The sequence below is a fragment of the Leptosomus discolor genome, chromosome 14 (genome assembly GCF_034619465.1).
Source record: "Leptosomus discolor isolate bLepDis1 chromosome 14, bLepDis1.hap2, whole genome shotgun sequence".
NCBI lineage: Eukaryota > Metazoa > Chordata > Aves > Leptosomiformes > Leptosomidae > Leptosomus > Leptosomus discolor.
The window spans coordinates 13,666,887-13,687,173 of NC_141404.1; the positions used below are offsets into that span (position 1 = coordinate 13,666,887).

The 20,287-nt window shown below is 37.7% G+C and overlaps 1 protein-coding gene across 10 annotated transcripts in view; it reads right to left on the bottom strand.

Moving 5' to 3' along the window:
- RBFOX1 (RNA binding fox-1 homolog 1) overlaps positions 1-20,287 on the bottom strand; it is a 1,303,251-nt gene that overhangs the window by 65,517 nt on the left and 1,217,447 nt on the right. For all 10 annotated transcript variants that reach the window (XM_086472917.1, XM_086472925.1, XM_086472922.1 and 7 more), the window contains one exon: positions 18,064-18,117. In XM_086472917.1, the coding sequence (XP_086329043.1) occupies positions 18,064-18,117 (54 nt within the window). The remainder of the gene's footprint in view (positions 1-18,063; positions 18,118-20,287) is intronic.

The window sequence follows — 20,287 nt, forward strand, 5'->3', positions numbered from 1 at the left end:
GTAACTCAGCAGCATTGAGTCAAATATGTTCTGAAGGATGTAATTACAAATGGTAAGCAGGTTTTCCATATAGTATTACAAAAGCAACTCTCAACTTACATTCAGTTACCAGACCAGAGTTCTTTCAAAAAGTGTTTAAAAATAATTTCTGTCATTAACCAGTTCTTTGATTATTGCTTGCAGCTGTCAGTTGAAGTAGAAATACAGGAAATATGGAAGGAAAATAATTCTTGTAATTTATGCAATTTAGCTAAGATTGTGAGCACTGGAAATCTCATTAAATATTATGCTTCTAACCCTCCCAGACAATAGCATACCCTTAACCAACAGGATTTGCAGATGCTTGCTTTTTCCCAGCCATCTACTACTAATCTGAAAGATAAGAGAAGCTAAAAAAATTTTTTCCTTACTTTAAGACAGCACATAGTTGACTATATCAATATCCACCTCTCTCAGCCTTCCAAAAAAATCCACAACTGAAAGCTGTTAAATGAACATATACCTATTGAGATCCTAGTGGCAAGCATCATTTTGAGGCTAGTAGATAAACTGGACCTATGGATACACTCACTTGACACCAGGAATGTGTACATTGGAATATGGATGTGTTTAACACCATAGATGCTTCAAAAGTTGTGCTACTATTGAAGTCTGAAAATGAAAGCGAGCTGAAGATGTGGAGGCATTCATCCAGCTGAGTGAAATGCACAAAGGGAAGGAATTCCTAAAATCAGAAATTTTCATCAGATTTTAAGAACAACGTAACTATGACGACTTCAAGTATGTTTAGTAAATATGCAAAGAAAAAGGGTTTTAGAGATCGAAGATTATCGCTTATTTATATTATTCAATGTAAATTCTAGATCTCATTTTGCTTCTTCCATGGTCCATAGGTATTTTCCTATTCTTTGCAGCTAACATTCTTACATTTTTTCTGATTTCATCTCATACAAATCTAATTTTCCCTACTCTACTCTTCTAATTTCTAATGAAAGTACTTCAAAACAGATGCTTTTTTCATCCATGCTACTAGACTGTATTTAATTTGTTGCATAGAGCTTTCTAATTATATTTTGACAATCTGCCTTCAAATTTGTACATAAAGTTAATACTAATAGCTAAAACACTATTATTAGATTTTGTTAGAAAAATATGGAACAGTTTAATCTACTTTCATGAGACGATTATTTCTGCTGCATTTAATTTTGGTATTAAAAATATTTACATTGTAATTAATACAACTGGGGAAAGACTGAATTATTTACAATAAGATCTTCTGGATAAACCTCAGAACATTAAATCAATCTATAAATTCCCTAATAAAAAAAAATAATTCCCTCTAGAATACTAAATTCTAGCATGACAGAATAAAGTTTTTTTTTCTTTTTTAAGAAAGGGGATTTTAAGATAAAGTTCTTAATATTTTTGTTCAAACTGTAATTTAATAATATCATGGAGCTGATGAACTTCAAAAAATTGCAGTCATTCAAGAGTTCATCTTTAATTCTACAACGCCTTCTGTACCAGCATATTTAAGGCTGATATTTTCTCATTGGGAACAATCTGCAAGCTTTTTTGCTTTTCTCTAATAAAAGCATCTACTTCTGTGGTCACAGCAGACATGTGACCAATGATACAGAATTGTGGAGATCATCACCAGAAAGCCCCTCCTGACTCACTCCATCAAAAGGATCCGAAAAATACTAGCACATATGTCTGAAGAGTGTATTCATTCACTACAGGCACATGGGAGAGCTTTAGACAGGCCGGGGACAGAAGGGAAACTGAGGCAGTCATGCTGCTGTGTGTGATGGGAGGAAAATAGCCTGAGGTGGCCGAGCAAGCCAGTGAGTTGTGCCACACACAACAGGCAGCTGCGTGGCAGTAGGGCATGGTGCTGTCCGCTGAGCACTGCTGTACAATCCCCCCGGCCTGATTCACTGCTCATCCCTGGTGTACAGGCTGGCAGCACGGACAAAACCATACTTTTCAAGATCAAAAGATATTCCCACTCATATTTCTCTTCCTCCAATATTTTCTCCTACAGCCCATAATTAAGCATGTGCTGTTTGATTAGGTCTTTTGTTGAAGCACTACAGCTATTTTGAGAAAATAATTACTCTAAAAATATTCTGGGCTGTGAGGAAAATGATGTGAAGTCATTAATATTTTTAGAATACCAAAAATGCAGTTCCCAGTGGCTCCAAGATATATGATGGAAAGTATTTTTCTAATTTTTTTCATACTTTCAAAAATGAGTTTTTTGTATAGTTCTTGTTTACGTGATTTATAGAAATTAATCTACAGAGCATAAGTGGAAATACCAACGTTCTAGTGATGATGCACAGACTACTCACCGGCTTATACATGACATATGATGAAGTTCACTGTATTTCTCAAATATTCACGTAGCTAAGAACAAGTACCCAAGTTCACCAAAAAGAGAACTTTCCCATAAATTATAAAGGATTTTAAATCGCTTCTGTTAAAACCAGGTTTTAAGTTTAACAGGAACCACTGTGTATCCAGCACCACAAACAGCTTAAAAGTAAAGATCTGGAATGCGTGTAAAAATTTGCACAACTACTTGGAATCTCTTATGGCATCCTTTGTAGACGTACAAATTGAAACATTTTCAGCAGAAAAAAAATTCATACCATTAGTTAATATTACACTGCTAATGTAAAATTAACAGTGTTGCAAGGCCTTGACCATGGGAACAGTGCTCTCCTGTCACAGGAAACAGATTAAACTTTTTGAAACCTTCACTGCCAGAACTGCATAAAGTTGATACACCATTACCAAGAACCAGAGTTTAAAATGCACCACCTCCCAGTATAGATTGTTTTAGTACCTTTGCTCAGGAAAAAGTTTCCAATTTACCAGGATTTTGGGGGATTTACAAAAGGCAAGAGGACAGAAGTTGGACCGTAGTACTCCGTTACATTCCAGGGCAAAACCCCAGCAAGTTACCAAACGAGACAAAGAGGAAAAACTGATTTCTATCGCTGTGGGAATCCTAAAAATCACAGCTTCATATAATGCTCTTCAGACAGCTCTGAAGATGATAGTGGTGATCCGTTGTGCACTTAGCTTCCCAGGTAAAGCAGCTTTTATTTATTCTGCTGTGTTACCAATAAGAGCTTCTTACTGCTTTTGGCAACTAAGTACCAGTTCATACATTCTATCATAGTATTTACTGAAAAAACCCAAACAAATCCACAGGAAAAAGCGAATAAAAGCTAAAAATATTTGTGTCCCATTTTGTCTCTATTACTATAAAATGTTATTTTATTACTCTAATCTAAAAGCGGTATTATTTATTACATTCAGTGATTGTTATTTCATTTTTCCTTTCTCCCAATACAGCTGGATATTATATAGCATAATCTTCTCTCAGTCATTCTGATCACTGAAATTTCTTTGCAGCTTTTGCAACAACTATTATTCCTATATGCTTAATTACTCTTCCATACACAATATATGAAGAAAACTATAAGGCTGCATCTCTCATGAACATATCAAGTGATTTGCTAGTGTATCAAAGATCCTCATGAACAATCCATGCCTGGTCTTGATTTGCTGTTCTAAACGTGTAACTTAATATTGGTCTTTCCAGAAAGAAATAGCATTATCTTTGTTCTGGTTCAAAGTATTTTTCAATGATGAGTTATTTCACAATGTGTCACAGAAATGGCTCTGAAAGGCCACTGTTGTACAATAATAGCATATGTTAGCTTCTATTGACCCATCTAACTATGGAAGTTAAAAAGCGTGTTTTGAATACGTAATAGCTCTTAAGTGTTCTCTTAGCCCTTCATTATCCACAGTCAAACTACACGGCCTTAGTATGCTTTTAAATAAGCTGTTAATTCCAAAAAAAAAGTGCTTCTTGAGTGCCTTCAGATATTTGGAATCTTTCTATAAATGGAATAATACTCCTTCAGATTTTAACACCACCATTCATGGATGGCTGTGTTGACACATTGAATTGTTTGCACTTTCAGCCCAGAAAGCCAACCACATCCTGGGCTGCATCAAACGCATTGTGGCAGCAGGTCGAGGGAGGGGATTCTCCCCCTCTACTCTGCTCTGGTGAGACCCCACCTGCAGGGCTGTGTCCAGCTCTGGGGCCCTCAGCACAACACAGACACGGACCTGCTCGAGTGGGTCCAGAGGAGGCCATGAAGATGCTCAGGGGGCTGGAGCACCTCCCCTGTGAGAACAGGCTGAGAGAGTTGGGGGTGTTCAGCCTGGAGAAGAGAAGGCTCTGGGGAGACCTTATAGCGGCCTTCCAGTGCTTAAAGGGGGCTTATAAGAAAGTTGGGGGCAATCTTTTTAGCAGGGCCTGTTGCAGTAAGACTAGAAGTAATGGTTTTAAACTAAAGGAGGGTAGATTTAGACTAGAAATAAGGAACAAATGTTTCATAACATGGGTGGTGAAACACTGGAACTGGCTGCCTAGAGAGGTGGTAGAAGCCCCATCCCTGGAAACATTCAAGGTCAGGTTGGATGGGGCTCTGAGCAACCTGGTCTGGCTAAAGATATCCCTGCTCACTGCAGGGGGGTTGGACTCGATGACCTTTAAAGAGCCTCTCCATTCTATTCTATTCTATGATTCTAGGATCCATTATGAACAAGGAATAAAGTAGCATCATCCAAACATACACACCTCCTTTCTTCCAATTTGTTAAAAACACAAACAAAATCTATCTTTGATTCCCTCAAAGTTATATATGGAGTTTCACTTAAACAAGAGAATTGCATGGTAGAAAGGAGAGTAGAGTAGCTGATGTCCAAAGTGAGTTCTGTAAGTCCAAATCAGTATCTATATTACCTTCTGACAGCAAAACTAAAATACATTCAAGTATTCAATAACCTGTGTATACCCTTGCTACTGGTAATGAGGATGAGAATCCGTGCTCTATACGTACGCTTAACTTACGTAGTAAGACCCTGACCCGCATATAACCTCACACAGGTTATTAATGGTGGGTGGGGTCGGGGTGGGAAGACAGAGGTGATGGAGGTAAGTGTCTCTAAGACAGATCTCTTTATTCAAAAATTCTATTTAAATTGACAATTTTCCTTCTACCACTTTTCTAAGCGTAGTGCATGTTTCTTTATTATCACCTCTCAGAGTGTCATCAAAACACTCAACAAACTTAGGCAATGACTCAGGGAACAGCAATGCATGTTACAACAAACATAATTTGTAATTCTTTGCTGGTCATATCATTCCACACTTTTGGGAAACACACCTCTCTCCTCCCTCTTCTTTCTGTAGTATATATCACTTATCACAAGGTAACAAGGTGCTTCAGGATCTCTCCTTCTCCAGGACCTGACATACCATGCAGAACTGATCAAAGTACTTACCAGTATGTACTGTGGTGTCTTACACTGGGAAAGACCTTGCGGCAAGCACAGGAGCTGGGAAGCAGCAAATTCTCTTAAGCTCTGCTCCCCGTACCAACATCCTTTTCCTGCCTCACACCATGCTTACTTGCTTTAAAGCTTCACCCACCTCCTCAATGAAAAGTTGAAAGGTATATCCACTACTGACCCACTAAAATTCTCAGAGATTGCTTTAGGAAGAACAGCTTGACAATGCTGTACGTGAATGCAGCATGGCAAAATCACTGTTTTTCAGTGGCAAATTGAGGCTGTACCATGGTACTGTTGGTATGTGGCAAAGTAATGCCAGCGTAAAACCCACACTGTGTGAATGGTTTGTTTCTATTTTCATTAGCATGCCATCCTTACCATAGATGGGCTGTATTTCACAGCAACAATTTCTGTAATGTTTCCATTCACCATGTAAAACAGTTGCAACAAACCACCCTTTCCAAATATAATTTAAAAATTATTAATCAGCCACAGATATTCCTTGTCTTGTAACCAAAGTGAAACCACTACGTCACAGAAACTCAACTGCTGCTTGTACTAAGAGACATAACAAGTCTAGAGAGTTTACCTGTGCTTGTTAGTGAATTTTTATCATTGGCATTCAAGTGTAAATCCTTACTCACATGCTGTCACAAATTTAAAACTGGAAATGCACTATGCAATCATGTAAACAATTGGAGTGATAGAGTCAGTATTGCCCATAACTGTAGCACTCCTACAAAACATGTTCACTATATGATATATACATCTATATATACACACACACATGCACAAATTCAGGTGCACATAAATTGATATCCAGTGATATCCACTGACATTATCTTACAGTGGGAGATGTGTCCCACTGAAGTTGTTCAGGACCTTTGAAAATCAAATCTTTATTCCTAATCTTTCTAGGTCCTCCTAGCATTCTAAAAGGTATGTAAATGATGGTTACTTTTGGTTCCTTGTAACTTGATCTTAGTTCATTTGGAACTTTGAGAAACAAACATGAGAGAAATTCTGAAGTGTAAATATAAACTCTGAGCTGGTATTATACTATTCTCAAAATAGGATACTTGAGAATATTAAAAAATACATTTATATTCTGCTGATAACTGAAATGGGTCATGTTCATACATCTGCCTGATGAATAAAGACTGCAATATGAATAGAATCGCAGAATAAACGAAACTGGAGCCATTCTGCTCAAACACTAACACTGCAGTTTCACCATGGCCCTGGAGGGATTACAAGTAGATGTATATACTTTATCCTCTCATATTGTGTCAAGACACTATTTTCTGTGTAAATTACCTATTTCAGTAAATCCATAAAACAGAGATGCAAATCTAATGCAATTAGATGCTGAGATGCAAATTGCTAATCCCTCAGTTCTATTTACTTACCCCAGTGGATGCTGGTTTTAACTTACAAATAACATTCTATTCTGAATTACAACCTGAGAATATAAAAGAGCAAAATTGAATCATCATGCATAATCCTGGCTTTAGTTAGTCTATTTCTTCCCTAGCCCATTCAGATTCCAGAATTTCAGGAGCACCAAAAACCACTACAAAAATGGTAACGCAGTGTTTCCAAACTTTCCAAAACACTCACTTTTACTAGAAGCAATTCTATGCTTGGAGATTTCCCCAAAAACAATTTTCACAAAGAAAATCTGACAGAGACTGTGTACCACTGTAAAGCACAGCCTCATCTCAGCTACCTCCGCAAATGAATAAACAAATGAAAACCCAGTATTTTGAAATTCACTCACAATAAGTATTATGAAATGCAATTACAATGGAAATGTGGAAATGTATCAGGGATTCTGTCATCCAGTGCCCAAAACGGGGACAAAAAAATGCAGAAGACAAAACAGAAGACATTAGCTTTATGTTTGGAATACAATTCAACATAATCTTAAGTTTCTTTAGCATTAATTTAAAGATGTAATTCAGGTTTAACACACAGCAGAGTTATTCTCCATTCCACTTAACTGTATTAAATTTACATTTCATGTATTACTTTGGTACTTTACATTTCAGAATAGTTTGTCTGCCTGACTGTCCATCCTAATGCATGGATCTTCCTAACTTTGTTATTCTTCTAATCAGAGGAATTTATTCCTCTGCATAACTGCTGTTAACTTATCTAGTTATCCCACCCAGTCCTGAACAAACAAGTGTTTTAGTGATGACCCTGCAGTTTGTCTTAAATTCTCCTCTAAGAGATGCTTAAGCCATTGCTTTTTACCTATATCCATAGTTGGTACTGGAATTACAGCCTCAGTTTTATTCTAGCAGACAACCATCATATGCGTCATAGCCTAGACCTCAGGTCCAGACAGCACACATTGAGTCTGACCTGTGTTGTCAAGTAATTGATGAGACAGTAACAGTAGCTATAGGACAGCTGGGTTTATATCTGGCTTCTAAACTTACATCATACAGACTCTGGAGAGTTTACTCTAGACCAGGTTTAGTCTTGTCCCCTGAATCACACACAGTTCAAAGCTGTCCAAAAGCCAATCTGCGTGACAGACAACAGTCAATGTGCACATGGAGCCTCCAGTACAGCTACCAGTGCAGTTTCTTGCTAACAGAACCTATTTCACACGTACTACACATGCTCTGCAAACCCCAAGCCAGCATGTGGCAAGTGGGGATAATTGTCAGTTTTACTTAAAAACAATGCTAATGCTGCAAACTAATGTTTGCAAGACAAGACCAGGGACACAGCTGTGGAAAAAAAATAATCTCAGTATAATATTTATAATTTGACAGTTTTAGGCTGTCACCATATTTATTTTATATATCTTCGGTCCGTCGCTCATCGGGAAGCCATAGAACACATTTTCACTAATGACCACAATAACGTTTAAATAAGAGAAGTCCAAGCATTATTTTTCCTCAAAAGATTCTCTTCATGAGTAAAGCACAGTACCTAACTTTCTTTTTAGCCCTTTAAAAATTGATCAGTTATACGCACAATAAAAAACCTTTGAACAAACATACAAGAAGTTAGAAGCAATGCAGTAAAGTACAGCTCCTGCTTGATCAGAACACTTTCTTTCATTTTATTAAAGTAACATTTAAACAAAGAAGGGAAACTGCATACTAGGTGAAATTAGAAGAACCATGGGAACACTGCCAGCAGATCAGGAGCTGCTGTTATTCCCCCAACACACATACACACTTGGTGCCAGCAAGACTGCACCTGGAATACTGCATCCAGTTTTTAAACCTACTGCCACTCCAACTGAAATGTGGAGAAACTGGAAAGGATATGTTGGAGCGCAACCAAGACGGGCAGGGGTCTAGAGCTCATGTCCTGTGAAGAGAGGCTGAGAGAACTGAACTTGATTAGTCTCACAAAGAGAAGTTAAAAGGCAATCTAACAGCTTTCTCCACTTGAAGAGAGGTTACAAAGATGATGGAGCCAAAATCTCATTGGAATGGTAGCAGATGATAACACAAAAGAGGTCAGTGGCCACCAACTGTAGCTTGGGAGGTTTAGGCTGGGCATTAGGAACAAGTTTTTCACTAGGAGGGCAGGGCAGCACTAGAAAAAGTTACCCAAAGACAATCGTAAATCTCTTTCTTTGTTAGAATCTGTGTACAAATTCACGGCTCACCCAATCTAGCACCGGTGTTAGTCCTGCTTCGGAGAGAAAGTTGGATTGTGTGACCTCCAGAAGTCAGTCCCAACACATAATTCTATGATTTGCTCAAGAAACGCCAGGTCTAGTATCAAAAATCTTATTTCATGGGTGTGAAATGTCCAGGTTAGAGTATGATCACCACTGCATTCCACAATGATTATGCTAGATCTGTGGGGGGCTGCTCAAATGTGTTTGTTATACCAGCTCACTGGGGAAAAGAGAAAGACTACAGAAGAATGCTCCTTCAAACAAAAGCAGCCTTAAACTAAACAAAGGTATGTATCTGATGAGCAGGACTCCTTGAGTAGTCGGCAACTCAGCTGAACAGATCATTTGACTAAAAACTAAGTGTCAAGATGTAACCTGAATACTTGGTGACCATTGACTGTAATGCAAGAATGTGACCTTCACACTGCCCCTGTAGTCTCAACCACCTTGCTTTCGTTTGGGTGGCATTTGGATGTGCTGGATATAATTAAAAAAGCAAAATTTTCAAAATCATCAAAAGTGTGCACCTAAGGTAAAGTACAAGAGGACAGCAAGCATGATACTCTTCTCACAGGTGTTATCCTAGTTTCCAACCACTTGCAGTTCAAGAATTTCCTAAGCCCAAAGCAGCTTCTGTGTATTTAAAAACAGTCAGTGGATGTCCCTCCCATGAGCTAACTATAACGTACTTTTAACACACATGGTGTTCTGTGCTAGAATAAGGTACTAAATCAAGTAAGTTGCAAACATAAGTACAAGTTTAATTATGATTATACCTCGTCCTGTATTTATCCACTGACTCACAGAACATGTTAAAGTAGAATTTGGGCTTACTCAGAGACAGGAATTCATCATTCCAAGCCAACCTCATATACATTGTTCTATCTTTGAGTCAGACATCATAAGAGGAGCAAGTTTACCTAAAGAAATCAAGAATATTTTCAGTAGTGCCAGCCTGCAGAACTACCACTGAGGAAATCTATCAGCTAGCTGTTCAAAGGGAAAAGCAGGTTTTTGAGTTAGGACCTCAGAACAAGGAAAGGCATCTTACTCCTTTGTAAAAAGTATGTAAGGTGTACAGGACGAGCAGGCTGCTTCCTTCCAACACCGATTTAAATAGACTTTTCTGTTCTTCTATGTATTACTTCATTTCTACATGTTTTTTTTTCCATCCCAGAACAGCTAATAAAACAATTCTTCACCTTGCCTCCCTGCCTCAACTTTGTGCTTTGTACCCATGCCAGCTCTATCAACTTGTTGTCACTGTTTCGTCACCTCAGAGTATTCTTTGTCTATGTACAGTAACTACTGATAAGACTTCTAGAAAAGCTTCAGCATCAGAGATCTGACCTCTCACTGGAGAACAGTATAAGACTGCTGATACTGCACTATAGTGGGGATGCAGCACTAAATTACACTTAACTCCAAATCTGTTGATACCAAGTAGTAAGATAGGGTCAGTGTGGTTTTGCTGTGTAGTCACCTAAGACTAGTTCAAGTGGGGTAGCTCAGCAGTAGTATTAACTTAGGATGATTTGCAGAAAACTCAAGACCTATGTCCCAGCAAGACTGTGCCAACAAGCAAACAGATCAAACACCTCCATTCCAAACACCTCCTTTCCTCTGTTTTGGAAGAACTCCAACTTTCAGCAAATATGCAGTTTCTGTGTTTCCAGATTCTATTTGTGGACAAATTCATCACAATCCAGTATCAAAAGATTCTTCTACACCAGACTGTGGTCAAAATTTCTGAACTTTTACACTGAAGAAGCAGGAGCTCCCTTCTTAACCATTTTCTGCCTTCTGGTAATAAAGCTCTATTCAGTTCAAGATTTACAATGAAGTAATCAAGCGTACAGAATTTCTTTTAGAGATCACATAGGAACAGTATCAAAGCCTATTTAATACTGTGTTACTAAATATACATCCAAACAGAAGAAACATCTTTAAAAGAGTAATACTGACAGTATCAGTGATTTTCTCTTTCAAATGTGTAGACTTCAATACAATGATAAATATAGATTGATTAACTTTGCTCCAGCTTTAAAATGTATAACCAGTTAACTAAATATTTCAAAAAATAACAGTACTTTGCATTATTCTTTGACTATTCCTTGTTTAGTTTCCATGATGCTATACATTTTAATGAAATACTCATTATAATGTAGCATAAGGCATAATTAATTCTGGAAGATTTTTTAGTAAATAAGCTAGTACAGATGCTGAATTCCATTTTTCTACCAGATTTATTAATCTTTCATAAATTAATATTTCCAATATAATGGCTTGTAACAGCTCCATAAAACTTTCAGAAATGCATTAGCTGTCTTCAGTGATGTTATTCTAAGCAGGATGTTATAATTTCTATGATGGTTCTTTAACATTATGTTTTCTGAAACAACAGTTACAGCTTTGTTTTATGCTTTGAAAAGGAGCATCCCTATATAACGATGAAATATTAAATAGTAATAATTTAATTTTTCTGTAGTTAAACTGTTCAGCTAAAAATCTTGAAAATATTAATTTAGGAACTTAGTCAATGGCTAAGTTCAAATCTAAGTGTATGTAATCAAATTGTAAAATGTATTAATCTATATACTGACAGACAGCAAATTTTCAGCAAAATTATGCTTTACAGATACGGTACAGTGAACTTTTACCCTAGGATTAGAATTGCTGTGCAAGCATATAATTCAGCTTCACAAACTCCAAACACCTTTTCTGAGAAGTGTTTCTAGGGTATTTGCTGAGCTTATGCAAGAGTCATTTAAATTCAAAGAGAAACACTAGAAAGATGAAATAAATCCCAGGAGCTCTTACACTCCAGAAATAGATGCTTTAAGACATGAACAAAGAGAATTAGTATTAGCAAACATACAGGAATCCTCTCTTCCCCTGGATTCATCTTATTTAAGTGCATGGGGTTTATATATATATATTACTATAGTATTTCTTCACTTCTTAATTACATATAATTTTATATTTCAAAGTTTTAAACAAACAATTCAAAGGAAGTTTGTTACAAAATCTGCTTCTTGGAGAACACTTCTAGCTTCCAAATCCACAGCATACTAAAAAGCCCCAGGCATCTAAAACTTCTCTGTCTTCTGAGAGCATATACAATAGTCAAAAGCACAAGCTCTTCCCCTTTCTTTCATTTTAACTGATAGGGAAAATTTTCCAAGGCACTTGGGAATGATAACTACCAACTGCCCAAGAAACTAGGTGCCTACAATAGTCCTCACTGAGTTAAGCCTATTTATGACATGAATACAACTACTCAGCTATGTAGGTGACTCTTGAAATTAGCTTCTGAGAAACTTCTAGCACTTCATGACTATTCAGGAAAAATAATACATAATTAGTCGCTTAAGTGAAAGGAGAAAGGGATGTCTATTACTTGTCATTGAGCTGTGCTCCATGACAAGTTCTCATGGTTCTCATTCACTAGTTTTAAGTCCTTTCTTTCTCCACTGCCAACTTAAATTTTGAAATATTGTTTGTTGGTTATGACTAGACATCCATTTTCTCTTGTGGGTCACTGTGAATTCAACTGTCTCTGAAAGAAGATTCACTAGATTTCCAGGTAATTTCTGTAACATCCGTCCCCCACCTTGCATACTGGAACTGTCAAAAAGAAGCCTCTCCAACAGGTATGTGCCCTAAAATATATTGTCTGCCAGTTACAATGACAGTCTTTTAAAATGGCCTTACTGTGTCTCAAGCTATCTGCTTTAAAGGATTAATCTGTTGTAGTAATACAGATGCAAAAATATTCTACATTCCATTAAGGAGGGTGCAAGAGATTGCTCAAATTCATCATTCTGAAAAAACAAAAGAGAAAAAAAAAAAAGAAAGATATGCAATAATGGAAAGGAACAACACGGAACATTGCTTTCAGACTGCCCATGGCTGAAAAGAAGCCTAGGTATTACAGATAAAATAGATGCTATATAAAAATAAATAAGGAGGTAAAATTGATATTATAACAAACCACAGAAACAAAGTAGGCATTGACTTACGGTAAGAAAGTACTAGAGTACTCCTAGTAAAGAAACCAAACTGCTAATCTGTATTTTGCCAGCCACAGATGAGTGTATGACAGGAGATAACAGACTCTATCTTAACATAGCAAAATTATGGGTCACTATGGGATGGACTTAAACTTGATGGATATACAAATAAATGAAAAATTTGTCCCAGTTTACATGAATATTTCGTGAGACAAATCACACAGTGCTTCTTACAAATTTCCTCATTAGGACCTGCCTAAGAACTTGATATATAGTTTACTGGAAAAGATAAACTGAAACAGAAATGACAACTTCATTGAGCATTTCTATCTCATAAGGAGGAAAAGCACCTTAAATAATATCCTTTTATTTACTAGAAGGAGACTGTGTGGACATAAGTCAATTGTTTAAAAATTACCTATCAATTATGATAAATGAAAAAGTGGAATTCTGTGAAATACTGAAAATGGTAAATCAAAAAAATCACCATCCTTTTGTTTTCTATGAAGTGCCATTTTAGAACTTCCCAGCGGATGTGTGGGAAGGGCAGTAGGTGTGCCAGTTCCCCAGCACATCCACAGTCGGCAGCTGTTAGGGAGACTTGCTGGGCCTCGGAATTACAACAGCAGTCTTCAAATCGCGCTTCATGAACATCACTGGAAATCCCTATTAATGCTACTGCATGACCTAAATAGCCATATTTCTGGAGCATTCTGATTTACTACAGCATGAGCATTTCAAAGTCAGAAAAACAGTTTTAGAAGGGCTACTCAGGAAGAAAAATCTACAGTGTTTTGCAAATATATAGTATTTTCCAGTCCCCAAGTAATACTTTACTTACATAGGTTTGTTGTGCACCTGCTATGTGTCTTTTAGTCTCCATTTTTAGCTGTCACGCATCTCCTCAATAAAGGTTTTCTTTTACAGAAGTGTACACTCAGAAAAAAAAGCTGAGCTATAACAATCATGTCACTGGTCCTACTGTTTACCATTATCTTCAAGGTTTCAGGGTTGATTTACATTGCGTTCCTCCCTATTTGACTTTAATTGTCTGCTTCAAGTTGTCAGGACATAACTATATCTTAGATTTGCATTGCATTAGAGGATCTTTTCCTTTCTCTATTGATCTTGTCTTATGGAGTAATTTAACTCAATTCTAATTTTCTTTTGCATGTGGGGTGCTCTCTATCCAAGGAAGTGAGTTATGTGTATTCAAGTGGTGCATCTTATGAATCTTGTTAAGCTTTACCGCCTTAGAGCCTGCGCTGATGGAATATTTAATCACTGAAATGAGTTGGCAGATATGATGTACAATACGGTTAAGCCTTGCGGCGTGTGTCTTCACCGGCAATTGAGAAATGGGTGAATTTGCCATTCATCAGTGCCATCCTGACAGCTTTGTATAACCTTCTGTTTTTTTACTTATTTATGAAGATTAAAGATACTTTAAATCAACAGTTTCTCTGCAAATGTATCATCTTTATTTCAGAAGTGACCAAATTTTTCATCATTTATTAGGATCCAAAGGAACTTCTTGTGCTGACTACGAAAGAGCTGGTACAATTTTAACAGGACAGTGTTGGAGAAAATAATTAAACCAAATAACTAGAACTTTGACTGTCTTAAAAACTGCATTTCTAATTTTATAATCTTCAAAAGTGCAATTGCTTCTTTTCAAGGTAAAGTGGTGGGGTGGACACAAAAGAAAAGAGTGTTGCAGTATTCTATTACAGCATGCAAGAACTGCATCACTCTTTTATCGCTTCATTTTCTAACAACTTTGAGATCTGCACAGAGCTCTTTAACTACATTGCTTAAAAGAAAGTTTAAATGTCCGAGAAAAAACTACCCTTTAGTTAACACAGCAAATACACATTCGGTACACATTTTAAAAAAAACAACCCAAAAATACTTGCATGTAGAAACAGAAAAAAAATCTGAACTACATGATGCATCTTGATAGAACTTTCTGCATAGGTGTGGTGGAGTGCATGTCATAATTCATGAAATTAAATTAATACTCTTCTAATGATAATTAAAGATTCTCATTAAGAAGGGCAAACACCTCCCTTGTGTTGGCAATAAAAATGCACTTGGGACTCCAGGAGGTTATACAAAAAAAATCAATAACCTGCCATTTTATAATTAAAAGACAAAATAAATGTTAGGGGAAAGTCCAGTAAATTAGGAAAATTACCTTCAGGAGAGATTGAAAATATTGATTTTAATTTACAAACTATGTGAACTCTTCATGCCCTACTTCATGAGACAATTATAAGTCATATTGTTAATTCTGCATACGTATTAGAAAATTGATTACTGTACTATGGGAATATTATTATATTTGTCATTAACACAAAGTAATTTATATAAAATGACTAATAACTCTGACTTTCTAATTTATGCAGGTTCAGGGTTGGTTCACTAACTACTCAAACAAGATCAATGTTAAATTCCTGTTTTCAGTGTAGGCATACATCAAGGAAGGAAATAAATTCTGCCTACGGTAAATACTGCAATTCCATGAATGCCAAGTTAATATTTTTATTATACTGTGCCACTTGCATAACACAATACCCAAATTGGAACATTTTTAATCTATCTTTGTAGATGGCACTGGATGTATTACAGGCAGCTTTTTAAAAAGAAATATCTATTTGTAACAGTAGTCCTGTTTAACAATTTTTATTCCTTGAAGTCCCTTGAACTAGAGCTTTGTCTGGTGGAGGCTTGAATATCTCCATGAATGGAGATTCCCCAGGATACGTGGGCAGCCTCTTGCCATGCTTAACCACCATCCGTGAAAAATGCTTTCCTTATCTGTTCTTTACTCTCTATAAAGAATGTATTTTACAATTACCTCTTTATTTTCAATTACCTAAGTGTACGACAATACATAAATATTTTTGGTTTTTTAAAATATGATTAGGTATTTGTATCCAGCATTGTAATGGGTTTGTGTGACAAGGTTTTGTAGCCGGGGGGGCTACCAGGGTGGCTTTTCTCAGAAGCTGCTAGAAGCTTCCCAATGCCTGACAGAGCCAATGCCAGCTGGCCCCAAGACAGACCCGCCACTGGCCAAGGCCAAGCCCATCAGCGATGGTGGCAGCGCCTCTGGGGTAACGAATTTAAGAAAGGGAAAAACAGGGATTGTACAGGAGCAGTTGCAGCCGGAGAGAGGAGTGAGAATATGGGTGAGAAACAACTCTGCAGACACCCAGGTCAGTGCAGAAGGAGGGGCAGGAGGTGCTCCAGGCGCTGGAGCAGAGATTCCCCTGCGGCCTGTGGTGAAGACCATGGTGAGGCAGGCTGTCCCCCTACAGCCCTGTGGGCATTGGAGTAGATGACTGCCTACACCCTGTGGAGGATGCAGCATCAGAGTAGGTGGATGCCTGAAGGAAGCTGTGACCCCGTGGGAAGCCTGCACCGGAGCAGGCTCCTGGCAGGACCTGTGGCCCGTGGAGAGAGAGAAGCCCACGCTGGAGCAGGTTTGCTGCTGGTGACCCCGTGAGGGGGCTCACGCTGGAGCAGTCGGTTCCTGAAGGACTGCACCCCATGGAGGAGACCCACGTTGGAGCAGAACCGAACCCGTGGGAAGACTCATGCTGAAGAAGTCATGAAGGACTGTCTCCCATGAGGGGGACCCCACACTGGAGCAGGGGAAGCGTGCGAGGAGCCCTCCCCCTGAGGAGGAAGGAGCGGCAGGAACAACAGTGTGATGAACTGACCCCAGCCCCCATTCTCTATCCCCAACCCCCATTCTCTGTCCCCCTGCAATGCTCGGGGGGAGGAGGGAGAGAAATTGTGAGCAAAGTTAAGGCCAGGAAAGGAGGGAGGGGTGGGGGGAAGGTGTTTTAAGATTTGGTTTTATTTCTCATTACTCCTCTCTGAGTTAACTGTTAATAAATTACATTTTTCCCAAGTCATGATGGTAAATGCTAAATGATCTCCCTGTCCTTATCTCAACCCCACAAGCCTGTTATATTTTTTTCTCACCCCAGTCCAGTTGAGGAGGGGGAGTGACAGAGTGGCTTTGGTGGGCACCCGGCATCGAGCCAGGGTCAACCCACCACAAGCATATAAACACAGACAACTGAAAAAAATAGATTTTAAAGGAAAAAATTCCCAGAGCATCCCATGAAAGTCATGGAAGAGTCATATTGTGAACCTAAGAAAGGAAGACAATTTTACTGCCTATTAGCAACATTTGGAGTTACAATGATTACTCCTGTCTTAGATGTAAATTCTTAGCTTTCAAAAATTGGCTTTTTCTGACTTGCTAGAGATTAAGTTTATGGGTGGGTTTCAAATTCCTCTGAAATCAACTGGGGTTTGGAGTACAACGGGGTTTGTTGTCAATACCATTGCTACAGCACATATAGAAACTGTTGCTAACCATGACTGAGTTCAAATAGAAAAAGACTAGATCTCATCAACCCCAAATTGTAAGCAGGATCAGAATTCAATTTCAGTGAAGACAAGAGATTAATACAGATTATAAAAACGAAATTTTAAGAAACTGAAAACCTAAATATAAAATGTAAAGAAAAATGTTCAATAAAAAAATTATGAACACAGGTGTTCTATACTTACACATCTTTAAGTACTTGTATATGCATAAAATATTTATCGACAGATTTATTTTTTTTTATTACTTTATTCCTCATCAGGCTTAAATAATTCCTGGAGGAAAGTGACTTTATTGAGATACAAACCAAAATCTAAATAAAATCTCATGTAAGACTGGGATATTGCAGTACATTCATGTTATACTGTCTACTTTCCAGTAAAAAGGTATTCATGTATCTTCTATACAAACTTTAGTATGCCCAAGTAACTGTTAAAATCCTGCACCACAAATCTGTAAGTGGCTTGCAGATAAAGTGAATCAAACAAAGAAACCAAACCTCACACCAAACATATACCCTGTACTTTTGCATGTTTTAAAGAACACTAAAATAAAACTAAAATAAAATATGGTGTGGACAACTATAGCGTAATCCTTACCTGCATAGAATTCTGGACTATAAACTGCACCAACAACTGGATTTAATTTCCAGCCTGCAGCAAACATAAAAACATAACTGAGTTAATAGTGCAATTAGTGATAATAATAATAATGATTTTTAAATTTCATTTTTGTATAGAGGTATACAGAAAAAATGGCTTCAAAAGAGGTTAATGAAAGTTGTATAGATCTTTAATATCAGACTCTGAAGTATGGAAATAAGTAATGAAACAAGGCATTCTTTGGACATGTAGTACAGGTGAATTACCTTGGCCGCAATGCACAGTGGCCACGGACTTATTCCATTAAGTTAGGGAATTGAGTCAGAACTAGCTCAGGTATGCCTATACCATGTAGTACCAGAGTAGATCAGTTCTTTTTCATTGCTTTAACCCTCTGGTTACAAGCGAGAGAGGTCAAAACAGTAGATTTGGTGGACATAAATGTTTCTGTTAAGCATGTGTTAGTGTTGGTTACAAGGCAATCAAATAATCTGAGCATTTTGTCTACTCTGGGAAAAATGAAAGCATAGACACTGTCTATTGTGACACAAAAGAGATTTGCACACCGTGGGATCCCAGTCAAATGCCAGAGACTTTTTGCCATTTGCATTTGTATGTCAGGCTGTCTGCTCTGCAACAGGATAATTACAGGCAGGTACCAAAAGTGACTGTACCACCTGCATTTACAGCCGATAAATGCAGTTAGTATATTGCCACGTAGCAGCCGCCATGTAAGCAAAAGCTACAGTCACAGTCTGCAAAGCTCCTCAGTGGTAAAAATGCAGCCACTGCCTTTGTCTTAAATGATCACTGTCCTCCCACAGCTGGCATAAAACCAAAGCGCAGAACCAACAGATATTCTGTACCGTGTGCTCTGGCCAAACTCCAGGTAATTGCTGTCACATCCTTACACCCGATGCGGCATTTCCAGGTAAACCTGGAGTGCACTGGCTTGCTGCAGAAGCACAGCCTGTGTTCAGAGCATATGTGATGCTAAAGACAGTAATGCTGAGGAACTGAAGGGGAAGGGGCAAGAGAACAGCATGGGAAAACACTGAAAGACTCATTAGCCTTCTCAGCTCTGGTAAAGTGCCCATCACCACTATGTTTTCCTCAGCCACAGGTGGATCCACTCCCAGTTAACTCCAAACTCCACAGAACAGTCCCCCACCCATGCTTTTTTTTTTTTTTTTTTAGTCTTTGAACAATTAGTTGAACTACTGGGACTGAAAAATTAGAGGTTTTCCAAAAGCACATTTGAATCAGAGAAGTGGGAAGCACCATTTGTAAATGGGAATAAAGAAAAAAACGGAGGAAAAGCACCCTTTAAACTTAAGAACTATGGTACTTTAAATAGATTCTATGACTCTGCTGCTGGAAAAAAATACAGTCAAGACAGGGACAACAAGGCTTTTTGAAATCAGAATAGCCAAGATTAGAAGAATTTAAATGCAAACTGGATTGAGGCTTGTTTCTCCCTTGGCCATATCATGGAATGCAAAAGCACAGTACAAGACCTTAAAACCACAACACTGTAAGACTGAAAAAGTGTAATACAAAAATATCAATATTAACACAAAACAAAACTATTTCTACTGTTTAAAAATACTGCTATCTCTACCTGATGCACAGTAACTATTTACCAATAATTAACTGTTCAGTAACTGGGGTGAGGAGTGTTTTTGAAATGCAACTCATAAATAAGTTCAAACAGAGTAAAGTTCCGCTTTGCAGAAGTAATTGCATTTGCTATGTGTACCTAAAAGACAATTATGGAAGCTGAAAAACAGCCAACCAAGAAGGGCTAAAATGACTTTCCCTCTGGAAATATCACAGGATTTTTACCTGACCCTTCAATTTTACATACTAAAGGATTATATTTAGGAATGTTGTGGTATAACAAATACTCTTAGATGAATTTTGTGTGACAGAAAATCATCCACATTTTGAGAAATTCCATAATAAAGTAACTTTTTATAGCTTAGGGAATATTTAATATTTCAAATTCATTACTTCCTCAAAAGACCACTGATCAACACCATCCAAAATGAAAGGCTGGACTGAATTTCAGATGTGCCAGCTTTTGCTGTCAAAGCACCTGACAGACACCTCTCAGCTTCTAAGTTACACTAACAGTGCGACAATTTGTCTGAGAGAAAGAAAACGTCTTGGAAGACACAGATTGCTCTTCACAGCTGAAAGCCACTCTGGTATTTCAGAT